At 39.6% G+C, this 14,665-nt stretch overlaps 1 protein-coding gene across 8 annotated transcripts in view; it reads right to left on the bottom strand.

Annotated features, from left to right (window-relative positions):
* UPF2 (UPF2 regulator of nonsense mediated mRNA decay) overlaps positions 1 to 14,665 on the bottom strand; it is a 121,869-nt gene that overhangs the window by 86,313 nt on the left and 20,891 nt on the right. For all 8 annotated transcript variants that reach the window (XM_036254583.1, XM_036254577.1, XM_036254561.1 and 5 more), the window contains exon 4: positions 10,969 to 11,129. In XM_036254583.1, the coding sequence (XP_036110476.1) occupies positions 10,969 to 11,129 (161 nt within the window). The remainder of the gene's footprint in view (positions 1 to 10,968; positions 11,130 to 14,665) is intronic.

Raw genomic sequence — 14,665 nt, 5'->3', positions numbered from 1 at the left:
ACAAGATACAGCACAGAAAGTTAGGGGTTACAATGCAAGGTCTGACCAAATAATATCAATCAGACTTCCAGAAAACCTGATGAACATAACCATCATTCAGGTCTATGTTCCAACCATAGAGGTTGAAGATGAACTTGAAAGCTTTTTGTTGTTGTTGTTAATCCTCCCCAAGGATATTTTTTTCCATTTTTTTTTTTAAAGAGAGTAGAAGGTAGGGAAGGAAGGGGAGATAGAAAGAGAGAGAAACATCAATGTGAGAGAGACACATCGACTGGTTGCCTCCCACACTAGCCCTGACAGGGGCCAGAGAGTGAACTTGCAAGCCAGGTATGTGCCTTTGAAGGGGAATCAAACCTGAGACCCTTCAGTGCTCAAGCCAAAGTTCTAACCAGTGAACCATACCAGCCAGGGAAAAATGGAAAGCTTTTACACAAGTATCCAAGATTTAATAACACACCACAACAAGACATGCTGACAATTATAGGTGACTAGAATGCAAAAGTAGGAAACAGAGCCCTGGCCAGTTTGGCTCAGCGGTTGGAGCGTCGGCCTGCGGTACAGAGAGACCCGGGTTCGGTTCCCGCTAAGGGCACGCATCTCGGTTGCAGCTTCTCCCCGGCCCTGGTTGGTCATGCGGGTGGCAGCCACTCGATGTGTCCCTTCACATCGATGTTTCTCTCTCTCTCTCTCTTCCTCTCTCTCCCTCCCACTCTATCTGAACAAAAAATGGAAAAATGTCCTTGGGTGAGGATAAAAAAAAAAAAAAGTAGGAAACAGAGCAGAATCAAATATCATCAAAAAATGTGGACTAGAGGTTAAGAAATGGAACAAGAGATTGGCTTGTAGATTTCTGTCAAATCTATGACTTGTCCAATGTAAACATATTCTTCTATTAACATAAAAGATGACTGTGTAAATGGACATCATGGGATGGCTAATACAGAAATCAAATGGATTTTGTGCCCTGGCTGGTTTGGCTCAGCAGTAGAGCGTCAGCCTGCAGACCAATGAATCCTGGGTTCGATTCCGGCCAAGGGCACATACCTCGGTTGCAGTTCGTCCTCGGGCCTGGTCGGGTCATATGGAAGGCAACCAGTCAATGTGTCCCTCTCACATTGATGTTTCTCTCTCTCCTTTTCTCTCCCTCTCTCTCTACCTGAAGAAGATAAATAGGAAAATATCCTCGCATGAGGATTTAAATAAAAAGAAAAAAAAAATTGGACTTTGTAACTGAAAGCAGGAAAAGGAGAAGCTAGCTGCATTCTTTCTGCCAAAACAAGACCAGGAACAGATTGTGGTACTGTTATTATCACAAATTGTTAATATCAAACAGACAATGAAAGAAGTAAAAAGGGATGAAAAATTGAGATGGATGATGGAGCACTGAAAATTGTTAGACAGATGAGAGGCAAAAGTAAAAGGTGACAAAAGCAGAGTTAGAATCCCGAATTCAGTTTCTCAACAATTAGCACATAAAGATAAAGAGAAGGAGACAGAAGAGTACAACAATAAAGGGGAAACAGGAGATCTCTACCAGAAGATTAAAAAAATGAAAGGGAAATTCAAACCAAGATTAGGAATGCTGAACTAACCAACAAGGAAGTACATTATCTGACCATGAGCAAAAAAAAAGGAGGGTAAAAACAGCACAATGAAAATCTATACAGAAAAAACAAAAAGATGACAGCTACCTTTGAAGACCATTACTATGAGGAAGAGTCTATACTTCTAAAAAGAGAAGTAAAAAAACTGCCCTCAGCCCTGGCCGGTTTGGCTCAGCAGTTAGAGCATCGGCCTGTGGTCCAGAGAGACCTGGGTTCGGTTCCCACTAAGGGCACATGCCTTGGTTGCAGTTTGTCCCCGGCCCTGGTTGGGTCATGCGGGAGGCAGCCACTCGATGTGTCCCTTTCACATCGATGTTTCTCTCTCTCTCTCCCTCTCTTTCCCTCCCACGCTACCTGAACAAAAAATGGGAAAATGTCCTCGAGTGAGGACAAAGGAAAAAAAAAAAGTATTGAGAAGAAATACATTACCCAGGGTAGATGAGATACAATAGAATTATTTCAAGCCACAGAGACCGAATCTGTTAAAATCCTAACAAGAATATGTCAAAAATATGAAGAGAAAAAATACAGCCTACAGACTGGGAATGTTCAATATATAGCTGTATCATTAAGAAAGCAGCCCTGGCCAGTTTGGTTCAGCAGTTAGAGCGTCGGCCTGCAGTCCTGAGAGACCCGGGGTCGGTTCCCGCTAAGGGCACGTACCTCGGTTGCAGTTTGTCCCCGGCCCTGGTAGGTTGTGCGGGTGGCAGCCACTCGATGTGTTCCTTTCACATCGATGTTTCTCTCTCTCTCTGTTCCTCTCTCTCCCTCCCACTCTACCTGAACAAAAAATGGAAAAATGTCCTTGGGTGAGGATTAAAAAAAAAAAGAAAGCAGATGCCAGACCCTACAGGACACCTACTACAACAGGCCACCCTTGGAAGCCTAGTAGACATAGCAACTCTACACAGAAACAAACACAAGGAGGTAGCCAAAATGAGGAGACAAAGAAACATGTCCCAAATGAAAGAACAGAGCAAAACTCCAGGAAAAGAACTAAACAAAACAGAGATAAACAATCTAACAGATGCAGAGTTCAAAACACTGCTCATAAGGATGCTCAATGAACTTAGTGAGAATTTCAAGGAACTTCGTGAGGACCTCAAAAGCATAATAAAAGACCAGTCAGAAATGAAGGACGTACTAACTGAAATAAAGAATAATTTACAGCGAATCAATAGTAGAGTACGTGAAGTCAAGAAGCAAACATGGATTTAGAATATAAGGAAGCAAAAAACACCCAATCAGAACAACAAAAAGAAAAAAGAATCCAAAACACTGAAGATAGTATTAAAAGTCTGCAGGCCCTAGCCAGTTTGGCTCAGCACTTAGAGCATCGACCTGCAGTCCAGAGAGACCCGGGTTCGGTTCCCGCTAATTGCAGTTTGTCCCCGGCCCTGGTTGGGTCATGCGGGTGGCAACCACTCGCTGTGTCCCTTTCACGTCGATGTTTCTCTCTCTCTCTCTCTCTCTCTCTCTCTCTCTCTCTCTCTCCCTCTCTCTCTCCCTCCCACTCTATCTGAACAAAATATGGAAAAATGTCCTCAGGTGAGGATAAAAAAAAAGTCTTTGGGACAATCTCAAGTGTACCAACATTCACATCAAGGGGGTGCCCGAAGGAGAAGAGAAGGAGAACAAGAAATTAAAAACCTATTTGAAACAATAATGACAGAAAACTACCCTAACTTGGTGAAGGGAACAGACATACAAGTCCAGGAAGCACAGAAAGTCCCAAACAAGATAAACCCAAATAGGTCCACACCAAGACACATCATCATCCAAATGCCAGAAGTTAAAGACAAAGAGAGAATCTTAAAAGCAGAAAGAGAAAAGCAGTTAGTTACCTACTATGGAGCTCCCATAAGACAGTCAGCCAATATCTCAAAAGAAACTTTGCAGGCCAGAAGGAAGTGGTAAGAAATGTTTAAAGTGATTAAAAGCAAGGACCTACAACCAAGATTACTCTATCCTGCAGAGCTGTCATTTAGAATCGATGGCCATATAAAGAATTTTACGGACAAGGAAAAGCCAAAGGAGTTCATCACCACCAAACCAGTATTATATGAAATGTTGACGGGTTTTCTTTAAGAAGATAAAAAAGTATGAACAATAAAATGGCAATAAATACCTATCTATCAATAATCAAATCTATAAACAAAATGGGCAAGCAGAACATAAAGAGACGCATGGATTCAGAGAACTTTTAGTTGGTTGCCACATGGGAGGGGGGTTGGGTGAAAAAGATGAAGGAATTAAGAAGTACAAATTGGTTATTAAACTGATGAACCTCAAAGGGAGGTGGGGCGGGAAGTGAGAAACCAAAGAACTTATATGCATATATGCATAACCAACAGACACAGACAATAGAGTTGGGAAGGCAGGAGGGGGGTGGGAATAGGGAAGAAAGGATTAAGTGGGGGGAGGAACATCTGTAATACATTCAACAATAAAGATAAGTTTAAAAAGGAAAAAATAGCCCTGGCCAGTTTGGCTCAGCGGTTAGAGCGTCGGCCTGCGGTCCAGAGAGACCTGGGTTCGGTTCCCGCTAAGGGCACGTATTTCGGTTGCAGTTTGTCCCCGGCCCTGGTTGGTCGTGTGGGTGGCAGCCACTCGATGTGTCCCTTCACATCGATGTTTCTCTCTCTCCCTTCCTTTCTCTCCCTCCCATTCTATCTGTACAAAAAATGGAAAAATATCCTCGAGTGAGGATAAAAAAAAATAAAAATAAAAAAATAAACACCAATAAAAAAATATTAACAACATTAAAAGAAAGAAAGAAAGAAAGGAGATGCCAAGAAGTACAGTAACGATGGGACCATTACTCTAATTTCCCACAAAAGCAAGGTGATACAATAAAGGATTCTACCTTATGTGGAGTAAGAAATGTCAGATGTTCGAACTGGATTCTAGATACTAGAGTGATCCAAAAAATTTCATTACATTAGTCTATGTTTTATAAACTATAATAAAGCCTTTGATTGTGTTAATCATGAAAAGCTTCGGGTTGCGTTTCTGATCCCACTTCACAGGGATTGACTTTGAAATTTCCCATAATAGAATTGGGAAAGTAGGTTATTATTTGGTATGTATTCCTGGGATGCTCACATTAACTGACAGTAGCTCCTGGGGATTTATACCAAATTTGTTCTCCAGCTATTGGCATATGACAGTGGGTTGGCACAAACAGCTGCAACTCCCATTGCCTCTCTTTTCCACCTGGACCTGATCACTGTTCAGCCCCATCATTAATCTCTGTAAAAGGGCAATACTCATATCTTTGGCATCCTTGTCTACTCTGAACCCAAGTGTAACTGATAGACTGGATACAATTTTATTTTATTTCTTTAATTTTTTTTTCTTTATTGGTTTCAGAGAGAGAGGATAGGAGAGAGACATAGAAACATCGATGAGAGAGAACATGGACTGGCTGCCACCTGCATGCCCCACACTGGGGATCGGGTCCACAAACTGAGCATGTGCCCTGACCAGGAATCGAACCAACGACCTCTTGGTGCATGGGTTAACACTTAACCACTGAGCCACACCACCCGGGCTACATTGCCCAATTGTAAAATATGTATGTGTTGTGAGTACAATTCTGAAGTTTGGGTGAAAATTTATAAGAAACATTTTACAATTTACCAACATTTGATGTGACTTCTTTTGTTGTATGAGGCAAGAAAGTTTCTTACTCAAATATGAGTGCAAAATACAACTCTCAAACAGTGAATGGAATGAAATTAAAATAACTAGCGTTAATTTTGAACCTTCTTTCATTCTGAATATCCCTCACACTTAAATACCTTAAAGAAACATACCTGGTGTTTTACACAGATTATAGTTTGCCAATGCGAAAATGGATGGCCTTAATCTTCTTGAATTGAAAATGTGATGTGTGCATAATAAACTTCCTCTTGAGACACTAGTACTACTTTATTTATTTATTTATTTATTTATTTCATTTTATTTTTTGTACGTGCCCCTAGCGGGAACTGAACCCAGGACTCTCTGGTCCGCAGGCCAATGCTCCAACTGCTGAACAAAAACGGCCAGGGAACTACTACTACTTTAAAAAAAAAAAAAGAAAAGAAAAGCTATTTGTTGCTCTGAAAGAAATGGGTGTACTTCAGTATTCAATTATCCTGATGTATAAGCTGTATCTTGAACAGGAAGCCACTGCCCTGACAGAATATGGAGACATAATGATCTCCTAGAGGCAAATGTGTCAGAATAGGGTGCATTTTATCTTCCTATTTGTTTAATCTGTATGCAGAACATATCATATGAAAAACTGGGCTAGAACCAGAGGAAAGAAGAGTGAAAACTGGTTAAATAAATAACAATAACTTGACATCCAGTTAAGACGGTGGCGTAAGTAAACACGGTATCACGTCCTCCCACAACCACATCAAAATTACAACTAAACTACAGAACAACCATCATTCAAAACCGCCTGAAATCAAGCTGAATGGAAGTCCTACAACTACGAAATTGAAGCAGCAGCCACATTGAGACTGGTAGGAGGGGTGGAGGCGCAATGGGCTGGTCCCACACCCACGTGTGGTGGAATAAAAATTAGGAGGACACCTCGGCTGGGAAGGTCCTCCCTGAGGACTGAGGGGTCCCCATTCCACACCAGGCGCCCTGCTCAGGGTTCCAGTACCAGAAAGAGAAGTCCCCATAACTTCTGGCTGGAAAAACCAGCAGAAACTGAGGCTTAGGGAGGCTGAAGCAGCTGGAGCCCCAGGCAGCTCCTTAAAGGGCCCGTGCAGGAACTTACTCAGACTTGCTCCCTCTAAGTTTGGAGGGGAGGCAGCTCGAGGGGCACCAGAGATATACGGGGAAGAACTGAGCTGTCTTGCATTGGAGCGAGGGCTGAAGAGGGGGCTTAGTGAGAACCTCAGTGAACATAGTGAGGGCCTCAAAAGCATAAAAAAGGACCAGTCAGAAATGAAGGAGGCACTAACTGAATTAAGAATAATTTACACAGATTCAATAGTAGAGTAGGCAAAGCCAAGAAGCAAACCATCGATTTGGAATATAAGGAAGCAAAAAAATGCCCAATCAGAACAGCAAAAAGAAAAAAGAATCCAAAACTTGAGGATAGTGTAAGGAGCCTCTGGGAAAACTTCAAGCATGCCCAACATTCACATCTTGCGGGTGCCAGAAGGAGGAGAGAGAGAACAAGAAATCGAAAACCTGTTTGAAACAATAATGGCATAAAACTTTCCTAACTTGGTGAAGGAAACAGACATACAAGTCCAGGAAGCACAGAGAGTCCCAAACAAGATGAACCCCAAGAGGCCCACACCAAGACATATCATCATCAAAATGCAAAAGGTTCAAGACAAAGAGAGAATCTTAAAAGCAGCAAGAGAAAGGCAGCTAGTTACCTACAAGGGAGTTCCCATTAGGCTATCAGCTGATTTCTCAAAAGAAACTTTGCAGGCCAGAAGGGAGTGGCAAGAAATATTCAGAGTGATGAAAAGCAAGAACCTACAACCAAGAATACTCTATCTGTAAAGTTGTCCTTTAGAATCGATGGCCATATAAAGAGTTTCCCAGACAAGAAAAAGTTAAAGGAGTTCATCACTACAAACCGTTATTATATGAAATGATGAAGGGTCTTTTTGAAGAAAAAGATAAAATGTATGAACAAACAAAATGGCAATAAATACAGATCTATCAACAATGGAATCGACAAACAAAATGAACAGGTTGAACAGAAACATTCTCATAGATACAGAGAACATTTTGTTAGTTGCCAGTTGGGAGAGGGGTTGGGGGAATGCGTGAAAAAGGTGAAGGGATTAAGAAGCACAAATTCATTGCTAGACTGACAAACCTCAAATGAAAGGGGTTGGGGTGGGTGGGAAGAAATAAACCAAGGAACTTATATGCATAACCAATGGACACAGACAATAGTGTGGGAAAAGGTGGGAGGGGGGCGGGAGTGGGGAGGAGGGGGTCAACAGGGGAAAAATGTGGAACATCTGTAATACATTTTACATCCAACAATAAAGATTTGAGAAAAAAAAAAAAAAGTGAGAGAAACTTTGCAGGCCAGAAAGGAGTGACAAGAAATATTCAGAGTGATGAAAAGCAAGAACCGCCCTGGCCAGTTTGGCTCAGCGGTTAGAGCGTCGGCCTGCGGTCCTGAGAGACCCGGGTTCGGTTCCCGCTAAGGGCATGTACCTCGGTTGCAGTTTGTCCCCGGCCCTGGTCAGTCGTGCGGGTGGCAGCCACTCGATGTGTCCCTTTCACATCGATGTTTCTCTCTCTCTCCCTCCCACTCTATCTGAACAAAAAATGGAAAAATGTCCTCGGGTGAGGATTAAAAAAAAAAGAAAAGCAAGAACCTACAACTAAGATTACTCTATCCTGCAGAGCTGTCATTTAGAATCGATGGCCATATAAAGAATTTCCCGGACAAGGAAAAGCTAAAGGAGTTCATCACCACCAAACCAGTATTATATGAAATGCTGAAGAAAAATATAAAAAAAATATGAATAAACAAAATGGCAACGAAAACATAGCTATCAACGATTGAATCTATAAACAAAATGAACAAGCAGAACAGAAACATTCTCATAGATATAGAGAACATTTTGTTGGTTGCCAGATGGGAGGGAGGATGGAGGAATGGGTGAAAAAGGTGAAGGGATTAAGAAGTACAAATGGGTTGCTAGACTGACAAACCTTAAAGGGAAGGGGGGTTGAGGGTGGGAAGAAATAAACCAAAGAACTTATATGCATATATGCATAACCAATGGACACAGACAACAGTGTGGGAAAACGCAAGAGGGGGGCAGGAGTGGGGAGGAGGCGGTCAATGGGGGAATAATGAGGAACATCTGTAATACATTCAACAATAAAGATTTAAAAAAATAAAATTTAAAAATTTTTAAAAAATTTAATAACTTAAGATAAGTAGATGATACCATCTTACTGGCAGAAAGTAGCTACAAATTCAAAAAAACTTCTAATAAAAGTGAAAGAAAAGTGCCAAAGCAGGACTGCATTTGAACATTAAAGACAAAAATCATGATAGAGAAGAAACAACTTTAACATAGACAATGAAGACACTGAAATCGTTTACCTTGGTTCATTTATCAATTCGAATGGAAACTGCAGCCAAGAAATCAAGAGAAAGCTGAGACTCAGAAGGGTAGCAATAGAAGAATCAGGAAAGATCTCCAAGAGCAAAGATATGTCATTAAAGACCAAGATTAAGGGTCATCCACACCCTCTTTTCCCAAATACTATGCAAGGATGAGAAAGTTGGACAGTGAAGAAGGCTGACTGGAAAAAAACTGATTCATTTGAAATACAGTATTGGGGGAGAGCTCCGCCAACACCCTGGACTTCCAGAAAGATGAACAACAAGTGGGTCGTAGAGCAAATTAAGCCTGAAACATCACAGGATACAAAAATGACTAAACTGAAGCTGCCCTACTTTATAAATACGTCATGAGAGGCAGGGTTCTTTGGAAAAAACAAGAGTGCTGGGAAAAACAGAAGGCAGCAAGAAAAGAGAAAGACCAAATATGAGATGGATTGACTCCATCAAAGGAGCTGTAGACATGATTCCACAGGAGCTGAATAGGACCGCTGAAACAGGACACTACGCAACACTCACTCCTAGAGTCGCTAGCAGTTGGAGCCAGCTCAACGGCATGTAATACACACACTGTACAAATACTTCACTGTTAAGATTTTTAAGTAAATGGGAATGCCAGATAGTTGTAAGATTAATAATTTATTTCAGAAATAAATATTAAAGTATAAAAATTAATAATTTATTAACACAGCTACCTAATATAAATTATTTTATCAAGTAGTTCATATGACAGAATAGAGTAACACATTAGGGACCCTACAACTTAAGGACAATCAAAAAGTAAGTTTAAAACACCTTTAAAATAATATAAAAATACAACTCTCATAAAATAATAAACAAAACTGAAAGGTAAGCTTTAGTTCTAAATAACAATTTAAGATAATATATCATTCAAAACAAACATTAAAAATAAGCATATAGAGCCCTGGCCAGTTTGGCTCAGCGGTTAGAGCATCGGCCTGCGGTCCGGAGAGACCCGGGTTCGGTTCCCGCTAAGGGCACGTACTTCGGTTGCAGTTTGTCCCTGGCCCTGGTTGGTCGTGCAGGTGGCAGCCACTCGATGTGTCCCTTCACGTCGATGTTTCTCACTCTCTCTCCCTTCCTCTCTCTCCCTCCCACTCTATCTGTACAAAAAATGGAAAAATATCCTCGGGTGAGGATAAAAAAAAAAATAAGCATATAGAAATATTAGAATTCCAAAGGTTCAATATACTTTATCACCTATTTAATAAATAAAGTTAATTTTTCTATAACTCTAAGGATATCTGTTACAAAAGAACCTAAAGGAACTCATCATAATAATATGAGCTAATTATTATCCCCTATGTTTATTTCTTTTTATTTTCAATTTTTTTGTTGTTGTTGTTCAGATAGAGTGGGAGGGAGAGAGAGGAAGAGAGAGAAACATCGACGTGAAAGAGACACATCAAGTGGCTGCCACCTGCACGACCCAACCAGGGCCGGGGACAAACTGCAACCGAGGTACATGCCCCTAGAGGGAACAGAACCCAGGTCTCTCAGGACCAAAGGTCGATGCTCTAACCGCTGAGCGAAACCAGCCAGGGCTCCCCTATGTTTAAAGTCTTTATATTCAGAGAAGCATTTCAAGTAGTTTTTCAAGGTTACTAGGTCTTACTACTTACTTCATTTTAAAAAAGATTTTTTTTTTTTTTTTTTTAAATCCTCACCAGAGGATATTTTTCCATTTTTTGTACAGACAGAGTGGGAGGGAGAGAGAGGAAGGGAGAGAGAGAGAGAAACATCGACGTGAAGGGACACATCTAGTGGCTGCCACCCGCACGACCAACCAGGGCCGGGGACAAACTGCAACCGAAGTACGTGACCCTTAGCGGGAACCGAACCCGGGTCTCTCCGGACCGCAGGCCGACGCTCTAACCGCTGAGCCAAACTGGCCAGGGCTAAAAAAAAATTTTTTATCCTCACCTGAGGACATTTCTCGATATTTTGTTCAGACAGAGTGGGAGGGGGAGAGAGAAAGAGAAACATCGACGTGAAAGGGACACATCAAGTGGTTGCCACCCACATGACCCAACCAGGGCCGGGGACAAACTGCAACTTGAGGTACGTACCCTTAGTGGGAAACGAACCCGGGTCTCTCCAGACCACAGGCCAAAAAGGCATTTAAAAGGCTTAAATTTTCAATACACACCAGACAATAATACACTTTAGTGACAGTACTTACTAAAAAATGATAATATTTGTTTTTAAGTATATCTTTCTTACCTTCTGGTGTTGGTTTGTCTTGAGGAAGATCTGGCATATTTTCATCCAAAAGATCTGCTAAGGACTGAGAATTTGCCAGCAGCTTCTGGTAAGACATAGCAAATTCCTCATACTGTTTATGTCTATCTTCACTTAGCTCCCCTTTAGAATGTAGAATACGCCTACAAAAAAAATAATAATAATCTGATAATCTTATCAAAATAGATGTGACTATGTACTACTGCACTGGTAATGTTCCATATATCACACAAGCTTATTACCACAATATTATTTGACAACTTATTTTTATTATTTAGCATTTTCAAGATATATCTAAAAACTAAAATTTGTATAATCAAATTCACCTAAGCAATTACATTTTAACATTGGGTCTTCAAAGAAAAGTATGACTAACAATTACGCCTACAAACATAACATTTAAGAATATGCCACTAAATAAAAATGATTTAGTCTTGTTACAGCCGTACTCCCCTCAGAGGTACAGTTAACCAAAAAGTTAACACAACCTAAACAAGTTTGTTATCAAAAACAACAGGTTATAGAAAGAACCAGTATCTTTAAACATTCATGACTTGAACTACCATTATCTTTTGAAAAAGCTCTTCTCTTTCACATTAGCCAATTCTCAATTTACCATGCAAGTATTGGTTATTTATCTATGTAACAAATATTAACTGAACAATTCACTTAACTAAGGCTAGGCCATCTCTAGGGGCAGAGGACACATTTCTTTTCTACTCTGCATTCAGTTTACTAATAAACTACTCCTAATTAAAAATGTAAAACTACTGCCCTGGCCAGTTTGGCTCAGCGTTTGAGCATCAGCCTGCGGACCAGAGTCCTGGGTTCAGTTTCCACTAGGGGCACGTACCACAAAAAAAAAAAGGAAATGTAAAACTACTGAAAAATTTCTAACTGTATAACGTCATATAAAAATCTTACTATATCAAGTTGAAATGTCCATAGTTGGATTCAGGTTTCTTATTTTTTTGGTTAATCCTCACCAGAGGTTATATTTTCCATTAAATTTTTAATTGATTTTTTTCAAAGAAAGAAGAAAGGAGAGTGAAACATCAATGTGAGAGACATACAGAGACACATGCCCCGTACTGGGAATCGAACCAGGACCTCCCAGTCCATGGGACAATGCTCAATCCACTGAGCCACAATGACCAGGCCATTAATTTTTTTTAAGATAGAGTAGAAGGGGGAGGATGAGGAGAAGGAAGAGAGAGAGAAAGAGAAACATCAATGTGAGAGAGACACATCGAATGGTTGTCTCCCACAAGACACCAACCAGGGCCTGGGATCAAACCTGCAACCCAGGGATGTGCCCTGAACGGGAAATCGAACCCTCAACCCTTCAATCCAAGGGCTGACACCCTAACCACTAAGCCAAACCATCAATGGCTGGATTCAGTTTTTTTTAAATAACCACATATATAGTAGTGTAACATGTGAAATTAATAAATCTTAATGCAAATACGATATAGGTTTTAAAATATCAATTTTAAATTGTAAATTAAAAGTAATTTTCAAAAGTAATATTTGTAAGTTTTTTTTTAATTCCTTGTCACTTGGGTTTTCTTATGAACAGAGAAGAAAATGGTATAGAGGTTTTTCTGTGATGTTATCTTCTTAAAAGTTACAAAAATAAAGTAGAAAGACCATGCTTACACTTATTCGTTTCTGCTCATTTGAAACAATTTCCAGGCTTCCCCATCTTACTCCATTCCTACCCACATAAAATTTGTTTAAATGTGGTAACATTCCAGCCTTGGCCAGTGTGGTTCAATGGTTAGAGTGTTGGCCCTCGAACTAAAGGGTTTATGGGTTCAATTCCCAGTCAAGGTCATGTAGATGGGTTGCAGATTCAATTCCAGTGGTCAGGGCATGTGCAGTAGGCAATCAAGCAATGTCTCTCTCACATCAATGTTTCTCTCTCTTTTTCTCTCTCCCCCTCCCTCCCTCCCTCCCTTCCACTCTCTCTAAAAAAAATCAATGGAAAAATATCAGTGGGTAAAGATTTAAAAAAAAATTGTTTTTAACTGTTGTAACATTCCAAATAACATTTTCTGTTTTAGGAGTATCGGTTCCCATTACAAGCAGAAGATAGATTAATATATATAGATTAATTCCAATCTCTACAATCTTTTCTTTTTCCCCAAATCTGGCCTATTAAGATCTAATATGAGAAATTGTCAATCATTTTCTTATTATTTAAATATACATTAGACCATATAATTCTACGGAAAGATTAGTAAGATGTTAAAATAGTTTATCCATAATAATCCAGACTAAAAAGCATTTCTCTTAAAACTAAAAACATTATGCTCTGGCCGGTTTGGCTCAGCAGTTAGAGCGTTGGCCTGCAGTCTAGAGAGACTCGGTTCGGTTCACGCTAAGGGCGCGTATCTCGGTTGCGGTTTGTCCCCGGCCCTGGATGGGTCGTGTGAGTGGCAACCACTCACTCTGTCCCTTTCACGTCGATATTTCTCTCTCTCTCTCTTTCTCTCACTCCCACTCTACCTGAACTAAAAATGAAAAAATGTCCTTGGGTAAGGATAAAAAAAAACACTAAAAACATTGTCATAGAGGAGTTTCTTTCTCCAAACATTTATTTCAGACTAATTTTATAGGCAAAAAGCAAGTTTATTTTGGTTTTATGAATAAATTTTAAAAATTAAAAAAACAAGCATTTAAAAGTATTCAACCCATGAAATAAATGACTACCATTACTTAGAATAAGCTTGTTAAAACTTTCCATTAGAATGTCATTTTGGAAGTTTAAAAAAGTCATTAAAATTAAATAAATAAAATAAATGATTTGAATACTACTCAAAGTAGGCTATTCTAAATGTTCTGCAACATATTATTAGGAAAAATGATAATTAATAAAAACTTAAGTGTTTATTCTGAAGCAAATTATACTAAAAGGTATAATATCCCTGGTCAGGTGGCTCAGTTGGTTGGAGCATCATCCCATAAACCAAAAGGTTACAGGTTCAATTCCCGGGCAGGGCACCTACCGAGTTTGCAGTATCGATCCCCAGTAAGGGCGAATATGGAAGGCAATTGATCAAAGTTTCTTTCTCACATCAATGCTTCTGTCTCTCTCTACCCCTCACCCTTCCTCTCTGTCTAAAAAGAAATAAATAAAAATATAACCTCAGTAACAAAAAGAAACAACCTAGTGGTGGGCCTAATCTGCTCCATGGGACACAGTTTGCCCTCCCTGTCAAAACTGGAGTTAACTGAATTAGTATCATTATTAATATAAGTGAGTTCATTCTCTCTCATGAATATTACATGATATGAAAAGTAAGCAATGATGAATATAACTTCCAAGTTATATTCATGAGAGAGAATGAACTCACTTATATTAATATAACTTCCAAGTTATATTCATTATAATAAAAATACAAAAAAGTAAACCTTCATTCAATATATGAGACATCACTGTCTAGAAGCACCCCTAAGGCACATCAATCCTTGATTTCTAGAGTGTTTTTACATTACTAATTTAAGATTGTAAAGCCGAAAGAAAATATCAAATAGGCCATTCTTGAATCAAGCATTATGTCATAAATGCCTCAAAAAAATTCTAGTATTAAGACACATATTTTGTTTTCCATTTTTTCATTTTTATTATTGCTTGACTTTCTTGTCATTTCTTTCATCTTGTATATTGTTTACT

This window comes from Molossus molossus, unplaced genomic scaffold (genome assembly GCF_014108415.1).
Source record: "Molossus molossus isolate mMolMol1 unplaced genomic scaffold, mMolMol1.p scaffold_m16_p_1, whole genome shotgun sequence".
Taxonomy (NCBI): domain Eukaryota; kingdom Metazoa; phylum Chordata; class Mammalia; order Chiroptera; family Molossidae; genus Molossus; species Molossus molossus.
This window is presented reverse-complemented; position numbering and strand designations above follow the sequence as displayed.